The following is a 25,143-nucleotide window of genomic DNA, read 5'->3' as shown; positions in this document are numbered from 1 at the left end:
TTTCATGAATGTGAAAAGAAAAACTATATTTATTTTTATAAACCGTATTTTTCTGTTAGCCAACTATCACAATCATAACTATACATAAAACCTCTTTTTTTAATTGAAACGGAATATTGAATTTTAAAATAATAACGTCTATCCTTCACAGCATTGCTTTCATTCTCATTAAAAATCAATAGATATGTTGTCTTATTTTTTCAAGTTGGCTCAACTTTTTTTATATATATATATATATATATATATATATATATATATATATATATATATATATATATTTGTCTTGACAACAAGTTTTAAGTTCAAAAGATTACCTGGTACTCATTAAATGAACTACAGTATTTAAGTTGATATTAACTGGAGTGGATTAGTTGAGTTAACTTAAAAAGTTGAATGCGATAGGTTGCTTTTTTTTTTTTTTTTTTTTTTTAGCTCAACTATTGTATTCTAAACCAGAAATGCCAATGTAGCAAAAGGTAAATAAAGACAAACCACATTCTCTTGACTTTAGATTTACCGCTTTATTACTACATTGGTAAATAAAGGTAAATAATCATGCGATTGCTCTTTCCGTAGACTGGTGTCCGAGTCTAAGCCTAGTTCCAGGTGATTGTGAAAGGCTTTTCAATGGTGTGAGATTGTGATGTTGCATCAAACTGCAACTCCTGAACCTGAGGGAGAGGAAGAGACAGAGTTTATGATGAAATTTATCAGACAGAATGAAAGCTAATCTACACACTCATGGTCAGCAGTTACTACACAAATCTGCTTTAAAGGAATATTTCACCCCAAAATGAAAATGTGCTGGAAATGTACAGGTCCTCTAAGATGTAGATGAGTTTGTTTCATGGGAACAGATTTTGGAGAAATGTAGCATTACATCAATTGCTCAGCAATGAATCCTGTGCAGTGAAGAGACTCCAAACTGCTGATAAAACACATCACAATAATCCACGAGTGATCCACACAACGTCCAGTCCATCAGTTAAAGGGCATGTTGCAGGTTTTTTTCTTTTTTCAAAATTAATATAACCTTGTATGAAAATACCATATGAAAAGTAAATGCAGGATTAAAAATTGTTTTGCAAGACACAAGGGCACAAATTTAATAGAAAACGTGACAGTTTCCTTGACTGTGTAGAAAAAACGCTTTTTTTCACCATCATATGACGTCACCCGAGGGAGTCGTTTGTCGGCTCTGCGTTCGCTCAGTGCGGAGTAGGTTGGTATTCATTTGGAGCGGTCATGATTCAGTGTGTTTTCGGTGCTTATTGTATTTCAATGAATCATCGTCGTGATAAATGTTTGTGAATTATGGCCTGTCAGGACACCAAGTCCACAGGTTTCCGAATAAGAAAAAGGACGGTGCGATCTTCCGTGCCTGTGTGCGTTTTGTGCAGGGTAAGAGACGGGACTTCACTTCTGCTTCTGCTTTGAATAACTCGGTAGTGTGTGTGTAGCATTCACTATAGACCGGATGATTATAATCCCGGCGATATGTGGACACTGTCCCGGCTCCTTCATCGGGTCGCCCGGTGACGGTCCGCCGTCAGCATGTGGTTCGGCCGCCGGCGGGAAACTCACGGATCCGTCAGACATTGTACATCTGTTTTACAAAATGTGCCTTGTCTTAATTTAATTCATTAACATATCCTACATAAACTTGTAATGCATTTATGTGTTTGTTATTAGTCTGCAGCCGACACTTATTATTATTATTATTATTATTATTATAATAAATATAATATATTATGTTCTATAATTCATTTTCAATCTGTACAAACCGACTTTAATGTTTGTGTTGGCTGTTTCTACATATAAAGTTTTTATACAGTAAGACAGTTGTGATTGTGATCATTCTTTTTATTCATCGTCACCAAATGGGTCAATTCAAAGCCTTTATAAAGTCCCTCTTCCTCTGGAAACTGTCTCCTAATGGCTGACACACATAACACATGCAGGTAAGGGTCTAAATACTAGCTTTGCTATTGCCTGATACATGATGATAATAATCTGTACAGTATTGTGATCTGAGCATAGTGTTATACATATCGTCGGCTAACGTGGATATATCTATAATAAGCTACGCTGTTCTCTCGCCCTGTTCTCCTCACACCACAACTCACCGTTGTTCTGTCTAATCCTGGCCTGTCCTGCTCACTTGGCTTCATATCAGGCTCATAATTATATGATATCATCATATATATATATCAATTACATGAATTACATATATCATACGAGTAAACATTTAGGCTACAATTTCCTCAGCTTCCGAGCTGTCATTGCAATCCATTGCTTTCCTATTGTTTACTTTGACCGCTCTCCCTCGTGTTGCGTCACTTCCGGTTCGGCAGTTTTCAAATGCGGAAGTAACATTTTCTCACAAAAACGACTCCAGAAGCCTAAATAGCGTTTTATAAGTATATGTTTATATTTAAATCTAGTTCCTACATTATTTTTCTATACATTGGCTTACTGGGTACTCTAACCTGCAACATGCCCTTTAAACTTGTGTGAAGAGAAAAGATTAAACAAATCCATCAAGATATTTTAACCTCAAACCGCTGAGTCTGGCTAAAATATGAGTCCATAATTCATAATAATGCTTCCTCCAGTGAAAAAGTCCATCACGTGTTGTCCTCTCACATCAACATCCACACACATATTTGTTTTGGACTGTTCTGGCTTGTAAATGGTACTTGATTATTCCTCTCCTGTTATTGAGTTATCCAATTATTGAGTATTCCTCTCCTGATTCAGATCAGATGACTTTTTCATTGGAAGAAGTGTTATTATGGACTATGGACTTATGAATTTTAACCAGATGTAATGGTTTAAAGTTAAAAAGTCTTAATGATGGATTTGTTTAATCTTTTTTCTCCACAAGACACTAATGGACTGGAGTGGTGTGGATTATTGTGATGTGTTTAATCAGCAGATTCACTGCACAGGATTCATTGCTGAGCGAGTGATGTAATGCTACATGTCATTTGTATGAGTGTTTCTGACAGTATGAAACTGAACTATATGTTTGCATGAAGAGTCTGACCTGAGCGTTATATGTGAATGGCAGGTCGACGTCAGGCTGTCCAGTCACGCTCATGGTAACACGAGTGACGGGCGCTGTTACACCCCACACCTTCACCAGACCCAGAGTCAACCTGTCGGCCTCGGCCAGACCGTCTGTGGGAACCATGCTGGTCAGAACACCCTATATGAACACAGATGTTACACACATATATAAACACACAGCTGTTACACACATATAAACACACAGGACAGCTATTACACATATAAACACAGCTGTTACACACATAAACACACAGGACAGCTGTTACACACATGTTACACACTTGGATTCCCTATTGGATTTAATGAACACAATCCAAAAAAGAACTGCACACATAGCTTTCTTTCAAAACATATGAACGTACCGAAGACGCAGTGAAAGTTGTCAAGAGGAAACGCTTGTTCTGAACAGTATCTGTAAGGAGAAAGAAGGAAAAAAGGGTTTAGGATGATGTACAAACTAAAATAAAGATACATATTCAGAACCCCCCCCCCCCCACACACACACACACACACACACACACACACACACACACACACTCTATCACTCACTCACTCACAAATATAACTCACCAATTCCCTCTCCGTCATCCCAGAACAAGGATCCATGTGCTGAACCTCCATCATCAAGAGCAACAAGAAGACCCAGAGGATTCGGACGACTCCAAGAAAAAAAAAAAAAGAAAAAAAAAAGTGAACATTACATTAGTGTTGTGACATCACAAGAATAAACATATTAACACCTACATTTACATATTAAACTGTCCCTATTATGATATTTGAAAGGTTCCTAGTGTTGTATTGGAGTCTCGTATAACAGGTTCACATGCAACATCTCAGTGTCTGAAACGCTTCAGTCAAGGATTGTCTCTCTAAACCCCGCCTCTCTGACAGCTGCTCTGCTCTGATTGGTCAGATGGCCCAGTCTGCTGTGATTGGCCAGAAACCAAATGCTCATTATCATATCTGAATCTCAGCTCTTGATACACAGATATATGAACAAAAATGATGGCGTGGGTTTTACCGTATCAATCTCATCAAAGTGGATTTGCAAAGTGGAACAGCTTCTCCTCGACATGAACAACATGAACCAAACTCTTCCAGTGTTAAGGCTGATTTATACTTCTGCGTCGGACCTACGCCGGAGCCTCTACGCTGTATGCAATGGGTTGATTTTCATTTATACTTATACAACGCTGTCCGCGTTGACGCGCAATTACACAGAGGGAGCATGCGAAACCCAAGGGAGCGGTCCTAGCAGACCAATCACAGCGTCCTCGTACAGTTGACGCGTTGTTACATTTTTGTAGAGGTGCACATCAGGGTACGTCGAAGGGTACGTGCGCTACACACAGCCTACGACGTAGCTACGGCGTGAGTTCGACGCAGAAGTATAAATTGGGCTTTAGATACAACTACAATGTTTGAGGGCGGGGCAAAGAGACGCTGTTCAGCCAATGAAGATCACAGACGGCATTATGCAAATGAGTTGGAAGTAAGACTGGAATTACTGAAGACTTGTTTCATGCAGTTCAGAATCGCTTCTTTCTTTCAGGAGACAAAAACTTGTAAAATGCAGACATTTAACATTCACAAACAGCTCTATTACACACTGCATGAGAGGGAATATCTGAAAAAGCATAATATGGGTTCTTTAATACTTATTCAGTGATCAAAGACTTGGTCATCTTGATGAACAACAATATGACCTCTTAAACAGAAAGAGTGGAATATGGATATGTAAAAGAAAATGGACTGTTTGTCTAGCAAGAAACCTTTTGAAAGTGGAAAATAAACTCCTATGCAACTCTAGAGAAATGTCAGAAGCCTTAATAAAGATGGCGGGCAGTTTCTTGACCTGTAGTGTGTGTTGCTCTCTGCTTTCTGCCAGGGCAGGATGTGTCCTCCTCTCACGTGCAGGTTAATTTTCCATAATGGTGTTTCCATATCCACAAACTGTCCTCGCACTCCAACAACTTCACCCTGGTGGATCAATCACACACCAGCAGAAAAGAGAGTGCCTTATGACTGATCTTTCATTGACATGCTACAGAAATCTGGCATGCTTGCTGATGAAATGCTTACCGTGTGGTAATCGTACCAGCGAGCGTTTGGCACGTAGCCCCTGACCACAGTAACACCCTTCACAAAACAAAACCAATGGGACAGCAATTAACAACTACACAAACAACACATGTGTGTCAGTACAGGGGCATCATTTAATTTTATGTGAGCAACCTCAAAACTCATAAATGACTAATGGAGACTCTGACTTGTAGCATTAACACAGTGGAGTTGTGTTTGTGTAGCATGAACACAGTTGTGTTTGTGTGTGTGTGTGTGTGTGTTCAGTACCGGGTCCAGTGCAGGTGTGATCAGAAGAGCGGGACCCCAGAGGAACTGTCTGTCGATCTTCCATGTGTTTTCATCTGTGACAAACCTGCAATACAGAACATGATCTCATTAACACTGGACATGATGCAGCTCATGAGAGGAAAACACAGAAAGCGAGTTTAGAGCATGAAATGAAAACATGAGTTGCTGAACAAAGTACATTTATCTTGCTTTAAGGACATTTAAATTAGTTTAAAACTGGGTTTAAAACAACACTTTAAGAAAATGATTTTTGCATATGAACATGATCTCATCATTTTTAAGGTTAAGAGCAATACACAGACAGAGAATCTGGCCCAAGTTCTGATTAGTCATTCCCATGATGCTTTGGGGGAGATGTAATTGAAACAAGAGGGTGGACTGAAGATAATGTGATGCACATGCACATGCACCTTTACATGCACATGAACTTTAATAATAATAATAATAATAATTCGTTACATTTACATAGCGCTTTTCTAGGTACTCAAAGCGCTTTACATAGAAGGGGGGAATCTCCTCAACCACCACCAATGTGCAGCATCCACCTGGATGATGCGACGGCAGCCATATTGCGCCAGAACGCCCACCACACACCAGCTTACTGGTGGAGAGGAGACAGTGATGAAGCCAATCAGTGTATATATATATATATATATATATATGGGGATGATTAGGAGGCCATGATGGACAGAGGCCAAGGGGCAAATTTGGCCAGGATGCTGGGGTTACACCCCTACTCTTTTTCGAAGGACATCCTGGGATTTATAATGACCACAGAGAGTCAGGACCTCGGTTTAACGTCTCATCCGAAGGACAGTGCTCTTTGACAGTATAGTGTCCCCATCACTGCACTGTGGTGTTAGGACCCACACAGACCACAGGGTGAGCACCCCCTACTGGCCTCACTAACACCTCTTTCAGCAGCAACCTGGTTTTCTCAGAAGGTCTCCCATCCAGGTACTGACCAGGCTCAGCCCTGCTTAGCTTCAGCAGACAACCAGTCTTGGGCTACAGGGTGATATAGCTGCTGGCCATATTAATGACTTCCCATTCTTAATCCGTAGGGTTTAATATGGATTTGGCCCACACTTTGCAGCTATAACAGTTTCAACTCTATTGGGAACACTTTCCACAAAGTTTAGGAGTGTGTTTATGGGAATTTTTGACCATTCTTCTGGAAGCGCATTAGTGAGGTAAGGCACTGATGGTGGACGAGAAGGCCTGGCTCTCAGTCTCTGCTCTAATTCATCCTAAAGGTGCTCTATCAGGTTGAGGTCAGGACTCTGTGCAGGACAGTCCAGTTCCTCCACACCATACTCACTCATCCATGTCTTTATGGACCTTGCTTTGTGCACTGGTGTGCAGTCATGATGGAACAGGAACATCGCCAAACTGTTCCCACAAAGTTGGGAGCATGAAAGTGTCCGGAATGTCTTGGTGTGCTGCAGCATTAAGACTTCCTTTCACTGGGAATAAGGAGCCCAACCCCTGAAAAACAACCCCACACCATAATCCCCCCTCCACCAAACTTTACACTTGGCACAATGCAGTCAGGCAAGCACCGTTCTCCTGGCAACCGCCAAACCCAGACTTGCCGTCCATCAGATTGCCAGTCACAGAAGCGTGATTCGTCACTCCAGAGAACACGTCTCCACTGCTGTAGAGTCCAGTGGCAGCTGCTTTACATAACACGCTTTACACCACTGCATCCCACGCTTTACACCACTGCATCCCATGCTTTACATCACTGCATCCCACGCATTACACCCCAGCATCCCATGCTTTACACCACTGCATCCCACGCTTTAGACCCCTGCATCCCACGCTTTACACCACTGCATCCCTCTAACCCTAACCCTATCCCACGCTTTACACCCTTGCATCCCACGCTTTACACCACTGCATCCCACGCTTTACACCACTGCATCCCTCTAACCCTAACCCTAACCCTAACCCACGCTTTACACCCCTGCATCCCACACTTTACACCACTGCATCCCACGCTTTACACCCCTGCATCCCACGCTTTACACATCTGCATCCCACGCTTTGCACCACTGCATCCCACGCTTTGCACCACTGCATCCCACGCTTTCATTGCATTTGGTGATGTAAGGCGTGGATGCAGCTGTTCGGCCATGGAAACCCATTCCATGAAGCTCTATGCACTGTTCTTGAGCTAGATTGAAACCTATCACGGAACCACGCTTGAATTCACTGAGATCCTGAGAGCGACCCATTCTTTCACTAATGTTTGTAGAAGCGTCTGCATGCCTAATGCTTGATTTTATACAACTGTGGCCATGGAAGTGATTGGAACACCTGAATTCAACGATTTGGAGGGGTGTCCCAATGCTTTTGGTAATATAGTGTTGTGTATATTTTGAGGGAAAGAGAGGAGCACAAGATGAACGAAGGTCTTAAAGGGACAGTTGATGTTCTGTCAACATGAGCGTTCTGCTGAACATCTGGCTCATGGTTTTGGGTGATTTTCATGTGTGTTTGAGTGAACTCTTGAGAAACACTCACTCGTGCAGAAGGGGTCTGACCACAGTGTTTCCATGAGCGTGAGCTTCGTACATTAGTGTGTACAGATATGGCAGGAGGGTGTAGCGAATATTCAGCACATCACGAGACACAGCAGCAAACTCCGATCCCCAGGCCACGGGGTCCTGCCTCTGTCAAAGATCAGATCATCATCATTCAGTACTTCTGAAGAAAACATGAATGGATTCTCACACAAGCTTCATTAGCACAGTGATGAAGGATCTAAAAAAAACATTTTTAGATCCAAAAAATTTTATGTGCAAAAACCATGAGAGCTTTTAAAAGGGAAAAGACCTCTGACACAATCCATTCATACTATTGTCATACCTATAGGCTTAGAATAAGATAATCAAGTTTTTGGTCCAGAAATCCTCAATCTGACCATAAACAGGTGCTGTGAGTGTGTGTTCTTACTGGCATGTCAATGGTGTTGTGGTTTCTGGAGAACGGGTAGAAAGCTCCGAGCTGCATCCAGCGCAGGCACATCTCGTATTCGGCAGGGTTAAAGAAGCCACAGATATCAGCGCCGGTCTGGAACGAGAGTGATAGAGAGAAACACAAATATAGTTCTCTGTAAAAACAGAGCATGATAAATAAACTCTAGAGTCAGTGTAGTGGCTGCATGCTAGTGTAACCCAAATTAACAAAAAAATATTATTTGACAGGAAATAAAGCACAAATGATAGATCAATAGGACGAGAGAGGCACTTACGTAAGGGATGCCAAATATGCTGAACTCCATCATGCCTGAAAGATAGAAACAGAGGGAGGGAGGTTTTGGTTTTCATGCATACAGATATTAAGTTTATACACTGAACTGTACAGGAGAGACCAAGAAGCACCAAATAATAAGCATCATCATCATACCTATGATGGACTTCAGAAGCTGGTCCCAGCTGGAGTAGTTGTCTCCCAGCCAATGTCCTGCCCAGCGCCCACTAGACGGGTATGTTGAGCGGGTAACAACCACTCCTCTCTTTCCAGTGGTACTAAGCAAAGCACTGTGAAATACACATAGCATAATTTCAACACTGAAGAACCCGGCCCTAAGTTCAGTCAGGTTCTCCTCCAGTGTGTGGAACCATTGGCGTTTTAGCCTACATGTAAACATGTGATATTGTGTGATTTTTTGTTTGTTTGTATTTGTCTCTTATTGTTTGTGTCAGTTACTGTTTGTGTTTTGGACCATGTGAGTCTTTAATAAAGCTTTGATAATGATTATGATAAACACACAAAGTAATCAAAACTCATATCAGAACAACCAAGAAATAAATATAGTAGTGAATATGGAGGAACAGAAGACTCACTCATAGGTGGGTTTGGTGTGAGACCATCCGTACAAGTTGTGGACATCATAATGCTTGACGCGTGTGCCATCATCGAGGATCTGCTCGCTGTTCATGCACATAGTCTTATGGTTCGGACCTCTATGCATGGACTCCAGTGCTGGGAAAAGATCACACACATACAGATTCATTTTGGACAGAAAGTGCTAAATACTAGAGTTATTGTTGGGAAGCTGAGGTATCGCTCGCTTGCACAGAGACGCCGGCGCGATGACTATACTCCCTCATTTTTGGTCATACAGATAAGAGTAATACATCGCTCAAAATAGTCATTTATTTTAATTTGAGGAAACTCACAATAACAAGAAAACATTGTGCCTTTGTAAAAAAAACACAAAAAAAACAGGGTGTGCTTTCTGCCGTCTCAGTTTCCTCTCTAAATAAATGAGCTATACTGCAGAGATGACGTGTCAGCATTGTCAACTTCATCTTTGCACCCGACACTGACTCCGAAAAAACTGGTTCATTAATAAATAATCAAAATATATTCTTGCTATTTTTTCTGACACATTCACAGTCATGATTTTTGCCAGTGCTTTGCTTCAAGCTTTATGTGTGCGCTAGAGCGCGGAAAATTGTGGTTTAGTTCACTCCCAGGGTATATTAAAGTAATTAAATTAATATAAGCATGCGCTTAGTCAACTAATGGTTTAAATGAACGACTACCGGTCGACTAGAAAAATCTTCAGTCAGGAGCAGGCCTAGTAAATGTTGACTATGGTGTTGTAAAATCTCTGGAGCCAAGTATTCAAGCTAGGATGCGCTCATAAGAACTTATGGGGCATGTATGGAGGATTTTCCAAAGTTTGATCCCCTAAACACTTCTCTCCGACGGTGCCATGCACAAAACTGGCCGGCTCATTCATGTCCTTCAGAAAGCAAAACACAATGACAGTATTATCATCCAATCAATCCAAAGGGAATAACTGTGATGATATACAAATGAGAGTAGAAATGGGGCGTGGCTATGCTAAACCTTCACTTGTTCTTGCACAGATCAACATGACTCTGACAAGTAAGATGTATTCATGAATCAACATCCTTGTTAAGATTTCAACAACATTCTTATCATTTTCCTCAATTTTGGAGGAATTTAATTATTAAGGACGTGTTGTTTTAAGAGCAACAAAGGCGTGTAATAGCACAGATGTCCTCAAAGAACATCTTGTACAATTTGAATTCATAAAATTGCTTTACTTTTCACTCCAACATGAAAAATGACAAAAACAAAGCACTCACAATCCAAAGTCCATCAAACTTCATGACGTTGTTGTAATAGTCTTTAATCTGCTCTCCCCACCACTCTGCTGTACTTTTCTTGAAGAAATCAGGGAACGCCACGAACGCTCGGAACAGCTGAAAGTTTAAATGAAAGAAACATTAGGTTGGACACGATGCTTTAACCATTTCTACATGTAGATTGGACGTTTGCTCATTTGTTTAAACAGTAATGTACTTCTTATCTGTTCTGATTGGCTGAGTTTGAGTTTGTTTACCACAGCATAGCACCAGTATGTGCTCATTGGCTGATGGTGTGTCTTCTACATGCTGACTGGTTGATAGTATCTAGGATATCACACTCATATCGCTTGACTCCCCATTGTACTGATGATTTCAGTATGAATAAACTTGAATATGGGAGCAAAAGTAAAGGTGTCCAGTTCTCTGATTAAAGAGTGATAGAAATAGAAAGAAAGCGATATGTATAGAAAAATTATAAAAATGTATCAAGAGAGAAAGAGGCAGTTACCTTTACTTGAGTATCCCAGTCCAAGGAATTGTCCACATCCACATTGGGATAATCAGGCCACACCTATGAGAGCGAATCAACTGCTAAAATCAGGGGTTCAGGATCATTCCTGCTTTTAGTACATGTCCACATCATGCAAAACATCAGATGAACAGGTTCTCTAATCAAAATGCTCCAAACAAATAAAAAAAAAATCTCTTCAACTATTGTTGCGCTCCAGATGAAGTTTCCCACTTTAACCTCATTTAACCCGAAACTCTGAATCTGAATTCCTCTGCCACATTTGAAAATAATCAACAGAATTTTGCTTCATTCATCAAATGAAACTTCTGACTGAAGTATGGGTTGATTAATTTGCCTTTCAGTGGTTATTCCCAAGTAGGAGTTGGGAAAATTCCATTTTAGGGCCTGGAGAATGCAGCATAACAAAACATAATAATGATATCTCAGGATAATGACATTAAGGAAGTATATTTTTGAGGGAAAACGACAGCACAAACATCAGTAAGTATTAGCAAAGGATTTGATGAATTCAGTGCTGTTTTGTGCTATTATTTGATTTGTTTTACTACAAAAAATCCATCCTTTTTGAGAAAATTATGGAAATTGGTACGATAATAAAAATGTCATAATGTAATAATAATAATTTACAAACTCAGTTTTTTGAAGGCTGACTCTCGATCCCTCACTGAGCAATGGCAAACTTTCTTTATTTCCATATCCTGTTGCATAGACAATCATATTATACTTAAATTGCAGCACAAGCAAACCAGTGTTTTAAAAGCTACAGAGTTCAAGGTATCGCAAAACATGAAGTGCCCCAAATTTGAGCCGCAGAGCAGAGAAAAATACACTGTCAACAAAACTATGAGGTATTGACTCAGTATAAATATATGCTGCTCTTTCTCTTTGCGTTTGTCATACCTTTCCCCACACAATGTCATCGCTGAGCTTAGGAGGCCATTTGATGAAAACGTCTTTTTCAATCCCGGTATCAAACGCAGGGTAGGAGCCTTTAGTCTCATTGGCTGCTATAGCCGGGTCCTGAAGCACACAAACAAATAAAGCATGTAGTTTTGCTACAGAATGCATTTCACTGCATGTTTCTGGCCATACTGATGTCAGACTACATCTACCTATATTTATAAGCTCTGTTCTCATTCCGACATCTTTTACCCTTTTATGGAAACAACAGTTCATTTCCAGTTATTAAGAATTGTTGGTACCAAAATGAAGATATAGCGCATCCCCTCAGCCCTCATGCGGTCCACCAGAGCAGGCATTCCCTTGAAGTTCTCCTTGTCCAGCGTAAAGTCCATCTGCCTCTCCATGTAGTCAATGTCTGCATATTGAACATCCTATGAGGGATCAAAGGTCAAATATTATGATCATTACATTTAATGACCAAAGACATCAGAAGTTTAAAAGATGAGGTCGCTTACATAAGGAATTTTAGCAGCTTTCATGTCGTTGTAAAGATCTGCGATCTCCGCATCATTGGCGTAACCGTAGCGACAAAGCTGGAATCCAAGCGACCAATAGGCTGGAAGAACCGGGCGGCCGATCATCTGTCAAACAAAACCAAGAGATAAATATTTGACATTTGATGCACATACATTTTAGAACATATAAAGTGGCTTAAGATGGTGGTTCCCAACCACATTCCTGAAGGCACACACACACACACACACACCTCAGTGTACTGTTGAACCACAACTTCTGGAGTGGGTCCCATCACCATGTAGAAGTCCAAGATTCCTCCGATGGTGCGGTAGGTCAGAGCTGGAGTCGGCAGGATGGTCACATCTAAGAGCAAAACAAGCAAAAAAAGAGAAAAGTGACTCTGTCATCACATCATCCATGTGACTCTGTCATGATACTAAAAGTTATGAAACTAAAAGAAAACAAATGAATTTAACAAGACAATAAACTCAGATAATCCAGGTCCACGAGACAATGTGTCTAAGCATAAGCGCTAACAGAAACAATAACTGACAGTGAACTGAGAACTCAGAAGAACTTAAATCTACACAGATAATGATCAGAATAATAACAGGTGTGCTCAAATTAATCAGTAACCATAGTGACAAACAAGTGGAAACAAGAAACAATGCTGAGCAAACTAAAAGTCCATGAAAATGAAAGTAAGACAAGATAACCGTAGTACGGCAGAGGAGGAGGTTCAGGAGGTGCACGAGGAGTTGGTGAAGGGATGGGAACAGGCAGGCAAATGGGAGTGACCGGGGACGAGCGACGGGGGCGGAGCCGATGGAGGTGGAGACCTGGGTGCAGACGGTGCGTTGCTGGAACCGGGCGACATCTCAGGCTTTGGAGGCAACCTGCTTTTGTGCGACTGAGCTGCAACCACAACCCCTGAGGTGGAACTGGAGTACCGGAGGGCTGCAACGGAACCGGTGTGACTGAGGACTGACGCTGAGCCTGAGGGAAGGCGGAGCCAGACTGAGCTGAAGGGGTGGAGGATCGGAGCGCAGCAGACAGCTCGCATGTCCATGGTGATGAGCTGGCGATGTCTGACCTATGTGGAGCCAGTAGGCCAAAATGGCCCCGTGGAGTCGTGAGCCCGATGGTCCCCAGTGATGCCCTGGGAGGAAGGAGTGAAGGCAGAGGAGTCAGAACAATGGGGCAATGGGCCAAGGTCGAGATACAGGATCAGCGGAGCCAGGGGATCCCCCAGTCCAGTTGGTGAATCCATGCCGCAGATAGCAGGCAGAGGGTGACGACAAAACTGACTGGAAATGACGGAGACTGGGCTGGATCTGGAAGAGGAGGTGGGAGAGGGAGGTTGGGCGGGACCAGCCAATCTAAAGACAGTACTTCTGAAGAGGAAGGGATCAACAGGGGCAGAGAACAGTCCTCTCCAATTTCCAGAATTTTATCCACAGAGTTCAGAGTTCAGAGTGCACTCACTCACTCCAGAGAGGGTGTGGACAGGGAACCCCCCAGGTCAGACTCGTGGTGCTCAGACTCTGAGTCGATGTTAGGCTTGGGTGCATTTAGTAGCGCTGGCAGCTCTATCACGGCAGGCTCTGGCAGCTCTATCATGGCAGGCTCTGGCAGCTCCATCGCTGGCTGTCGCTCCACGCAGAGGGTACTGGGTCGTGTGGGAGGATGGATCGAGGGTAGACTCTCTCCAGACATCTGATAACGGCCTCCCTCCAGATAGGTCCTTTGATTTCTGGGAGGTCTACAGGCTAGTGGTAATTCTCCCCAGTCCAAAACAGGGATTTTAGTGTCTAATCATCATAATTAGTGGCGGCAGAATTCCCCAGTAAAATGCAAAAAAGTAAGTCCCTTTTGGGCAATGGCAGCCAACTGAGCTGCCATTTCCATTTTGAGGTCGGTTATTCAGTCACGATACTAAAAGTCCAAAGATTAAGATGAGTCAAGAGATTCCAAAACAAATAAATGTAATAAGAAAATAAACTGAAATAATCCAAGTCCACGAGACAGTGTGTCTAAGCATTCAGAGATTTGAATTTTTGTTGTTTACACGGGTGCCGGTTTCAAAAACTGTTTGAAACCTGTTTTCAGAACTTTGCGTTTTCAGGTTGTCCAAAAGTTGTTGTGTAAACGAACGGCCAAAACATATCAAAAGTTTTACGTTTTTAGTGGAAAACGGTGTTGTGTAAACAGTCCCTAAATCTACATAGATAATGAACAGAATACTAACAGGTGTGATCAAATTAATTAGTAACCATAGTAACAAACAAGTGGCAGGAAAATGAACAAAGGAAACAGGAAAGAATGCTGAGCCAACTAAAAGTCCAGGAAAATGAAACTAAGACAAGATAACTGAATAAGTATGACAGACTCAATGTGTCACCTTAGCTCTTTTTTTATTTACAGTCTCTTAACGGCAATCGTTAGTGGATTCCTTGTAACATTTTTTTATGCCAGACAACATTAGTATTCCAGAGTTTACGATAACATAAAATACATTACATAAAATAAAATTGGAGTTTTGTGGTTTTAAGTCCATGTGTATTAGGGTTGATCTCATAAAAACTGGTCCAAGTTACAATTTATCCCAAAATCCAAATATATAAAAAATTGCAATTATATTTTGGATAAAGAAAATTAAGCCTATTTGTAACACTTTTTTCTCATCATGTGTTTTAGTTTTAATATTTTTGTAATTTCCATTGTTATCAATAATAATTTTGATTAGACGGTTTTACTGTAACAGTATATTTGCTGAAAAATATTTACACATTTACATTTAAATTAGCATAAGTTAATTTAATCGGGCATCTTTTCCGGATGCTTCCTGGACGCCTTCCCGGGAAGGTGTTCCGGGCATGTCCCACCGGGAGGAGACCCCGGGGAAGACCTAGGACACGCTGGAGGGACTATGTCTCCCGGCTGGCCTGGGAACGCCTCGGTGTCCCCCCGGAAGAGCTGGAGGAAGTGTCTAGGGAGAGGGAAGTCTGGGCATCCCTGCTTAGACTGCTGCCCCCGCGACCCGGCCCCGGATAAGCGGAAGAAGATGGATGGATGGATGGATGGATGGATGGATGGATGGATGGATGGATGGATGGATTAACATAAGTTCAAATAATACCTATTGAATTGTGACTACGTCACAATTTTTATAATATATTACTATATTTACCACAAAATGGCAATAAGAATTGTTGATAGAAGTGCATTTTTTACAATTTGTAATAAAATGTAATTTATTAAATATTTCTTAAAAACACATGAATGAATGAATGAATGAATGAATGAGGCATTTATATAGCGATTTCATATGTACTACTGTACACCCAAAGCGCTTTACAATCATATCAGGGGATCTCTCCTCAACCACCTCCAGTGTGCAGCATCCACTTGGATGATGCGACGGCAGCCACAGTACAACGGCGCCAGTGCGCTCACCACACACCAGCTATAGGTGGAGAGAGGAGAGAGAGTGATAGAGCCAATTCAATGTAAGGGGATTATTAGGAGGCCATGATTGGTAAGGGCCAATGGGTGGAATGTGGCCAGGACACCGGGGTTACACCCCTACTCTTTACGAGAAATGGCATGGGATTTTTAATGACCACAGAGAGTCAGGACCTCGGTTTTACGTCTCATCCGAAGGACAGTAGGTATATGCACACATGTAGTCTAATAAAATGCTGAAAATAATGTGAACCACCTCCCTAAATTATAGAGAAAATAGAGAAAACTACAGAAAATAATTACAATAAATTAAAAACGACTAATATAAATAGATTTTTTACTAATTAGTTGTGAAATAATAGGCTTTAATTTATTAATTTTGAAAGTGTCTTCATTGCTTTTGTCCATGAACAAGCTAGTTTAAACCAGCAAACCATCTCAGGCTGTTTTAAAGGGTAACTAAATCTCAGATGCACGCCCCCCGTCTGCTGGGCTCTGCCTACTTTTCCAGCATTTTTCAAATATTGCCAGTGGGTGGAGTCAGGCTCTGACCAGGGGTTTAGCTACCCTTTAAGATGTATTTTGGTCACTCTTACAGCATTCAGCACAGGTTGTGTCCGGTGGGTCACACATGTTTAGTGTGTTTTTGTACTCACCCATGGCATTGCTGTTGAGCAGGAGGACGCCATGAGCGTTTTTTGATTTCTCCAGACCCATGTAGAAGGGATGGACTCCATAACTGTTCAGTTTATACTACAGATGGGCAGAAAGAGATCAGGGTTTGAGTTTGTGATGTGATTTCAGTTCTGCTCCAGACAATGTAGTGTCAATGAGATATTTTTATTTGGCTTAAGAACAATGCCAATCCCATTTCTCTGAAGCCTACAGAAAGCAGAATGACCCTAAAATGTAAGATATCATGGCAAAAATACCCCTGTATAAGCAATAAAATAACAAGCAATAAGCGCGATATGAGACGCAATATCATTTACTTCATTCCTGAATGAATCAGCCGTTTGTGAAGTGCAGATGACATTATATATCAGGCTTGTAAAACATCAGCACTGGTTCGGACACTCACCCCTGGAGGCTGGTCTTTGGCAAACAGGCCGTATGTGTGAAAGTTGAGGTCATGATTGTAGCTGGGGTGCTCGGTTTCACCAACACCATAGACATAGTTTGAGGGGAGGCGTGTGGAGATCTGAAGGAACTGATCGGAGAATGTGAACCCTGGCACAGCAGAGTCCCATCTAGAGGAAAAGAGATTTAACAGAACTTTGAGAACACTGATAAATAAGTTCCTTATATTAAGAAGGCAAACTGTGCTTAATAGTCCTACATATTTATTTATATTTAATGCATTTTATTTAACATATAAAAACATTAATTCATTTCAACTCAAACATTAGATTCAGTTAATTAAAAAAAAATACTTTGAATTTAATGCGTCTGCAAAATGCATGAATGCAAATGACATATGTATGTCACAGACATTCAGTTATCTTTGTCTTAGTTTCACTTTCATGGACTTTTATGTTGTATTAGTTCCTGGTTTCCTTTGTTTAGTTTACCGCCACTCATGAGTTGTCATGGAGATTCATTCATTCATCACATAGTCGTTAATTTGGCCTCATTTGCCTCATATTTAAGTTACAGGGCCCTATCATACACCCGGCACAATGCAGCACACAAACATGCCAAATATTAAAAATAAAAGTACAACAGTGTAAAAGATTATTATTGTGTACATAAAGATTTGGTGGAATCCGGTGGATAACCCTTTTAGATCATGCGCTGGGATTCAGACGCCCTAAGTGTGTCACGGTGTGGGTTTTGTGTCTTGTTCCTTGTTAGTGTCTGTCATATTATTTCCTGCTTGTCATGTGATCCTGCCATGTGTCTTGTCATGTTCAGTTGTTCCCCGTTATGTTGATTAGTCTTCACAGGTGTTTCAGTTTACCACGCCCCCCTTGTTATCTTGTTTAGCTTGTGTTCCCTGTGTATATATACCCTGTCTGTTTTAGTATGTGTCACGGAGTCCTTGTCTATTATCACACCACTTCCGTATTCTGCCTTGTTGCCGGTTTTGTATTTGTTTTATGTTTTGGACTGCTTCTTTGGTTTTGACCCCTGCCTGGACTGTTTGTGAGTAAGGATTTCCCTATTAAACATTTCATACTGCACCCTTGGATCTTTCCCTTCTTCCCGAGTGTGGATCGTGACAGAAGGACGCCGTCCTGTCAAGATCCAGAAGTATGTTTACCAGTGCCTCTTCCCCAGCCACCGAGCGGGAGAGGGGGCAAGGTTTTGAGGGGACCCGATTGGTCATTTTTCGCGGGACCCGTGGAGGCCGCAGTAGAGGAGGTGGACGAGAGAAAGACCAACACCACTCTCCACTCTGGCCCCTCTTCGACCCTGGGTTGGTGGTTTCCAGCCCAGTTCTGGTGGTCCCGAAATGGAGGAGGAGAAGAGGGACTCCCTCCGTGACTGTTCCGGTGGATCCAGTTCCGGTGGTCCCAGTTCCAGTGGTCCCGAGGCCGGTGGTCCCGAGGCCGGTGGTCCCAGTGCCGGTGGTCCCGAGTCTGGTGGTCCCAGTTCCGGTGGTCCAAGTTCCGGTGGTTGTCCCCGAACAGCCCGCTATCGTCCCCGAGGCCGTGCCCGAACAGCCCACTGTCATCCAGGAGGCCGTGCCCGAGCAGCCCGCTGTTGCCATAGCGGCTGAAAAACTCTTGGATTATTTTTCGACGCTATTCAAGATCCTAGAGTTTCCCAGGAGTATTCATGTCCCGTCTGCCCAGCCAGAGACTGTTCACGTCACGTCTGCCGAGCCTGGGTTTTCGGACAAGATGGCCGCCGCTGAGAGTGTTCACATCACGCCTGCCGAGCCTGTGTCTTCGGACAAGATGGCCGCCGCCGAGGCTGTTCACGTCACAACTGCCGAGCCTGTGTCCCCTGACAAGATGGTCGCAGTCGAGCCTGTGTCTGTTCCTGAGCCTGAGCCGGTGGTGCCAGTTCCAGTGCCTGAGCCGGGGGTGTCAGTTCCAGTGCCTGAGCCGGTGGTGTCAGTTCCAGTGCCTGAGCCGGTGGTGTCTGTTCCAGTGCCTGAGCCGGTGGTGTCAGTTCCAGTGCCTGAGCCGGTGGTGCCAGTTCCAGTCCCTGAGCCGGTGGTGTCTGTTCCAGTCCCTGAGCCGGTGGTGTCTGTTCCAGTCCCTGAGCCGGTGGTGTCTGTTCCAGTCCCTGAGCCGGTGGTGTCTGTTCCAGTCCCTGAGCCGGTGGTGTCTGTTCCAGTCCCTGAGCCGGTGGTGTCTGTTCCAGTCCCTGAGCCGGTGGTGTCTGTTCCAGTCCCTGAGCCGGTGGTGTCTGTTCCAGTCCCTGAGCCGGTGGTGTCTGTTCCTGTGACACCACCGGCTCCGGGGGAGAGTCTCCGCCCTGGCCGCCCGGGGGAGAGTCTCCGCCCTGGCCGCCCGGGGGAGAGTCTCCGCCCTGGCCGCCCGGGGGAGAGTCTCCGCCCTGGCCGCCCGGGGGAGAGTCTCCGCCCTGGCCGCCCGGGGGAGAGTCTCCGCCCTGGCCGCCCGGGGGAGAGTCTCCGCCCTGGCCGCCCGGGGGAGAGTCTCCGCCCTGGCCGCCCGGGGGAGAGTCTCCGCCCTGGCCGCCCGGGGGAGAGTCTCCGCCCTGGCCGCCCGGGGGAGAGTCTCCGCCCTGGCCGCCCGGGGGAGAGTCTCCGCCCTGGCCGCCCGGGGGAGAGTCTCTGCCCGATGGACTGTCGTCCCCGTCCTGGCCGCCAGATGAGCTGTCACTCCCTGTCCCCGTTTCCCTCCATGGACCTGGCCCCCCATCCCTCCCCCTGATCCTCCACCACTCCACCTCCCGCCTGGATTTTTGTTTGGTCTGTCACGTCTTGTAGCGTCTGGTAGCCGCTCCGTAGAGGGGAGGTTATGTCACGGTGCGGGTTTTGTGTCTTGTTCCTTGTTAGTGTCTGTCATATTATTTCCTGCTTGTCATGTGATCCTGCCATGTGTCTTGTCATGTTCAGTTGTTCCCCGTTATGTTGATTAGTCTTCACAGGTGTATCAGTTTACCACGCCCCCCTTGTTATCTTGTTTAGCTTGTGTTCCCTGTGTATATATACCCTGTCTGTTTTAGTATGTGTCACGGAGTCCTTGTCTATTATCACACCACTTCCGTATTCTGCCTTGTTGCCGGTTTTGTATTTGTTTTATGTTTTGGACTGCTTCTTTGGTTTTGACCCCTGCCTGGACTGTTTGTGAGTAAGGATTTCCCTATTAAACATTTCATACTGCACCCTTGGATCTTTCCCTTCTTCCTGAGTGTGGATCGTGACAAAGTGCACTTGTGCCGTGCGCTTTAGACAATGCGCTTAGATCTTTAAAATAGGGCCCACAGTCTTTTCAGATTAGTTTGTCCGGTCATGTCAATGCTAAGTTGTGTTTGCTCGCCTGCCTTTTGAATTGTTTGCTCGTATGGATTATTAAAACCTTTCTTGAACCTGAACCTTCATCTTCCTGTGCTTCCCACAACCTAAACTTGACAATGTATAAAAATAAATGTATTTTATAAGGTGATTACAAATTGTAACCTCCAATAAATGGGGACAGCAGATAAAATACACACTTTTCCTTATTCATTAATATAAATTGTAATCCAAAATCTTGATTGATAATTTATATATATATAAAGGACATGCTCAAGTTTTTGAAACTACAGTAAAACTACCGGATTTTTTTTGGCAAAAGAGGCTCTCTGGACTCCATTTTACCATGTTAATTGAGGCATATTACTCACATGATTTCTTCTGAGCTCTTTCTGATGACTTGGATCCCGAATGGCTTGTTCTGGATCTGAACCCTGTACAGTCTGTTGTTTTCCTCAGTCTCTGGGGTGGCCGGCAGCTCGAGGGGAACGGGGACCTCGAAGCGAGCGTTGGCTGGGTCAAAGATCTAGATCAATAGGACCAAAATCAGTCGTACTCTTGATTTCAGTCCTAAATGTATTTATTTACTTAATTCCTGATTCTTAAAATCATCATTAGAGAATGGTGCTAGTAACACCAAGGTTATGGGTTCCCAAGAGAACACATTAACAAAGTATACGTTAAATGCAATGCAAGTCGCTTGGATAAAAGTATCTGCCAAATGCATGAATGTAAGCGTTACTTTAGTTACTTTAAAAAGTAATCTGATTACACTACTCAGGTTACTTATAATGCGTTACCCCCTACCCTGCTAATACTCTAATAAGAGTTACCTGACATGTAGTTGCAAAGTTACTTAAATTCAGAACAGAATGTTCAAAAGGGGCCATCAAAATAAAGTGTTACCCCACATTATTGCCAAAGGAAGTAACCTCTCTGAACCTCTAGAAGCATCTGTAAAATGTTCATACCACACACACCTGTCCCTAACCTTACCCGTATCCCATCTCAATAGCAGCTAAAGTGTTTTACAATACAACATGAAAACAATAAGTATATTTTACATAGTACTTAAAGCCACTTAATATAAAGTGGGACCAAAGCATCTGCCAAATGCATGAATGTAAATGGTATATTAACTCATTGTATTGGTCTAAAATCCTACATTTATTAAAGCATACCTTCCAGCGCTATATCTACAATGATGCCGCTTGCTGTTTCAATAATATTGCTGGTGACGTAGCCGTGGGTCTCGGCGTAATAACACCAGGGCGCGTTGGGAATACTTGAAGGCTATGAAAGATTATAAAAACATTTGGAGCAGATGTTGAATCACGTTATAACAGTAACAGGAAAGACACACTTCAGCTCAAACAGTATATTTGAATATTGAATGTCTTCGCTCTCTGACCTCCCAGATGCAGCCGCGGGCTTCACATTTGGCCTGATCCGAACCCGCTTCAGGGTAACAGTCGAAGTGCCGATTTGCCTCCCGGTTGACTTTGTAGTCAGGTTCCAAACCTGAAAAATAATAATAATCTGTTAAGAACCCCTTTAAGAAAAAGATCCAATGACTTAAGTCATTTTGCTTTTTAAGTAAATTTATCTTGATTTAAGAATGTTTAGATATTTGTACTGGAAAACAAGACGGAAAATATGAAGTAAGAAAATAATTTTTTGCAGTGTATTTTGAACTTTTACATACTTCTATTTTAGAACTTTTTTTTTTTTTGAACTTCTAAAGAAGACTTGTTTGCAAAGAAATACTTTCACTAATAGTTCACTAATATAGTCCACTTGATAGTGAATGAAAACAAATGAGTGAATTCAGACACTGATGAACACCTCCTGTTAACAAGCAGCATCTCTGAAAGAAGAGAAACACGAGAACTACAACTAAATTCCAGCCACAGCCTTAGATGAACTGAAGATAAAATACATTTAATCTCTGCTGATATATTATTGTAGCAGAGTTTGTGCTGAATACAGTGTAATTAGACTTTAGCCATGAAAATGTCACTAGTAACAGAAAAAAACACAAATGTCAGAGCATGTCAGAACACCTCCAGAGCCCAGAAAACAGCTCAGACCTCAGAGGGTTAAATCTGATTAAACAACTCCACAAACAACATTACCGGCTTCACTTATTACTAACTAGTTTGACTTCATTTCTGTCAAATGTCTACAGAAGTTCTTGATGAGAATTAACCGAGATTTAATGATTTATTTTTTCGTTTGACGTTACCACTTTAGATTAGTAGAACAACAACATTAGTAGAAGACAAGAGAAGCCTTATCACCACAACGTTTATTTCCAACAGGATGTGTTTCTTCTTAAAAAGAAAGAAATACTACATAAAAAATAAAAAATTAATAGCAGTATAGTAATAGTACTACTACTACTACTACTACTAATAATAATAATACTAATAATGATTATGATAATAATAAAAAAATACTACAGATTAACACACATTTGTTGATTTATTTTATTATCAAAAATAATAATACAAATACATTCATAAGAAACATTAGCTGATATAATTATATAACTATTGTTGTTTTATTGTCTTAATTTACCATAATAATTAAGAAACAAACTTAGGTTTATTTTAGTGCAAATACTGTATTAGACCATTCTTCTGATTAGTCATTACAGAGTCCCAGGTGTGCTACAATTCATGTTAAAATAACAATAATGTGAAACATGGATTAATGCTCTTACCTGAAGCACTCAAAGCTATGAGAAGACAGAGAGACAGGTAGACAGTCCAGACCGCCATTGTTCCTCAATGAACACTGAAACTCTGCATAGAATAAAAAAAAAAAAAAAAAAATTATACATAAATAATTGTTACAAGGTTTACATGGTTCAATTATGTACTTTTGTGACACGAACCAGTTCAGTAGATCAATGTGAATGTCTGGATATTGCGCCGTGGAGCTCTGGTTTATCTCTTTATATACTGGAGGGGAGTTTGTTTATCAGCACCTGCTCATGTTCTCACATCTCACATGTGAATTAATCCTGTTTAATGTGTGTTCTTGGTGTGTAAAGATATTTTTAACCTATTCAGTAGTGTAATTTTGTAACTGCGTCAGTATGTTTTATGTGCATGGTTCATATATTTCTCCTACTCTTCATAAGATGCTCTTCGGATCATCTCAAATCATGCTGGAGAACGCTCTCGGTTACTAACGTAACCTCGGTTCTCTCTAGATGAGGGAACGAGTGTTGCGTAAGCTAGCTTACGCTAAGGGAAAAACCCTTTTCTCGAGAATACTGAAGCCAAAAAATTATCCTTAATTTTTGCATAAGTTTAAAACGCATTGCTGCATAAGCAGACCTAGGCAGAGCGGCTCGCGCGCCTATTGGTTGCTCAGCAGCAACTGCTGCAACCTATCCAGGACCTGCTCGTGACGAAGCACCAATGAGGGCGCGGGCGCCCGTGCGCGTCACGTCCCGCCAGAATGGCCGTGGCTACAGGCTATAAAAGCAGGCCCGTGAGGTTGTTCTCTGGTTTTTCAATCTGAAGCGAACCAGAAGTAGCACAAGCACGGCAGGGTTACGCAACACTCGTTCCCTCATCTAGAGAGAACCGAGGTTACGTTAGTAACCGAGAGCGTTCTCTTACGAGAGTACTCTCGTGTTGCGTAAGCTAGCTTACGCTACGGGAACCCAATGTAAAACGCCGTGCGTGCTAGAGAAGGTCCACATGCACGTTCCCAAGGGCATGTGCCCGGGGACAAACGTAAGTGGTAATATCTGGGCCGATGAGGGTTGGGCCCAGGGAGAGATAACCATTCCAGGGTGTGGGAATGGGTGCTCAATACAATAGAACAGCCAGGTACATCCGTGGGCTGAACTAAGAATGATAACACTGCCTGTCAGCCACCTGAACCCGAAGGACAGGTGAAAAACGATCACAGACAGGAAGACCTGGTCTGTCGATCTGGAGCCTGTGTATAACACAAACCACACACAGTCTGTGTCGATCTGCAGCGAGAGCGAACAGAGCTAGTATGTTAGACTGACAACAGTTTAGCCTGTAGGGCAGGCACCTCCAGGTTATAAAACCTGATAAATGTAGACGGAGAGGCCCAGCCCGCCGACATACAAATATCATGGAGCGAGACTCTGCGAGACCACGCCCACGACGAGGCCATGCCTCTGGTGGAGTGCACTCTGACGCCCAGAGGGCAATGAAGGTTCTTAGACCTATAAGCCATAGCGATAGCGTCAACTATCCATCTGGACAGGCTCTGTTTCGATGTGGCTAAGCCCTTAGTGCGGCCACCGAACGAAACGAAGAGCTGCTCTGACTGCCTGAAAGCATCAGACCGTTCGACATATATTCTCAGCGCCCTGACGGGGCAGAGAAAATTCACATCGTCCTCACCCTCAGATCTCGGAAGAGCTGACAGTGAAATGATCTGTGATCTGAACGGAGTGGAAAGCACTTTGGGGACATAACCGTGCCTCGGTTTAAGGATGACTTTAGAGTCATTAGGCCCAAACTCCAAGCACGAAGCACTCACAGAGAGCGCGTGAAGGTCACCCACTCGCTTAACTGAAGCGAGAGCCATGAGAAAAGCGGTCTTCAGTGAAAGATACCGCAAATCCACGAACTGAAGGGGTTCAAAGGGTTCGCCCTTCATGGCTTCCAGGACCAAGGAGAGGTCCCAGGCTGGAACCAGAGGGGGCTGAGGAGGAT

General features: G+C 42.8%; 1 protein-coding gene and 1 long non-coding RNA gene across 2 annotated transcripts; both read right to left on the bottom strand.

The window, feature by feature from the left end:
* Positions 1 to 496: 496 nt before the first annotated feature.
* On the bottom strand, positions 497 to 21,382 carry LOC309492723 (sucrase-isomaltase, intestinal-like; the record flags this gene model as incomplete). Its single annotated transcript, XM_082161733.1, has 23 exons — positions 497 to 671; positions 3,050 to 3,211; positions 3,435 to 3,484; positions 3,643 to 3,731; positions 4,928 to 5,052; positions 5,155 to 5,211; positions 5,425 to 5,509; positions 7,975 to 8,123; positions 8,407 to 8,523; positions 8,705 to 8,739; positions 8,860 to 8,993; positions 9,300 to 9,438; positions 10,117 to 10,207; positions 10,578 to 10,694; positions 11,089 to 11,151; positions 12,013 to 12,132; positions 12,315 to 12,446; positions 12,531 to 12,656; positions 12,782 to 12,894; positions 16,653 to 16,749; positions 17,078 to 17,246; positions 20,800 to 20,954; positions 21,371 to 21,382. 23 exons carry the CDS (start codon positions 21,380 to 21,382, stop codon positions 597 to 599), a joined length of 2,412 nt encoding a protein of 803 aa, XP_082017859.1. The 3' UTR covers positions 497 to 596.
* Positions 21,383 to 21,615: 233 nt separating this feature from the next.
* Positions 21,616 to 23,355, bottom strand: LOC309503294. Its single transcript, XR_014207601.1, has 4 exons — positions 23,328 to 23,355; positions 23,154 to 23,235; positions 21,840 to 21,949; positions 21,616 to 21,721 (listed from the first exon to the last, which is right to left on the bottom strand). It is a non-coding gene; the product is annotated as an uncharacterized lncRNA (long non-coding RNA).
* Between the last annotated feature and the right edge of the window lie 1,788 nt (positions 23,356 to 25,143).

Source organism: Leuciscus leuciscus (genome assembly GCF_965113295.1).
Source record: "Leuciscus leuciscus genome assembly, chromosome: 1".
Classification (NCBI taxonomy): Eukaryota; Metazoa; Chordata; class Actinopteri; order Cypriniformes; family Leuciscidae; genus Leuciscus; species Leuciscus leuciscus.
Note: the sequence above shows the minus strand (reverse complement) of the source record. Positions and strands in the feature narration are given on the sequence as shown.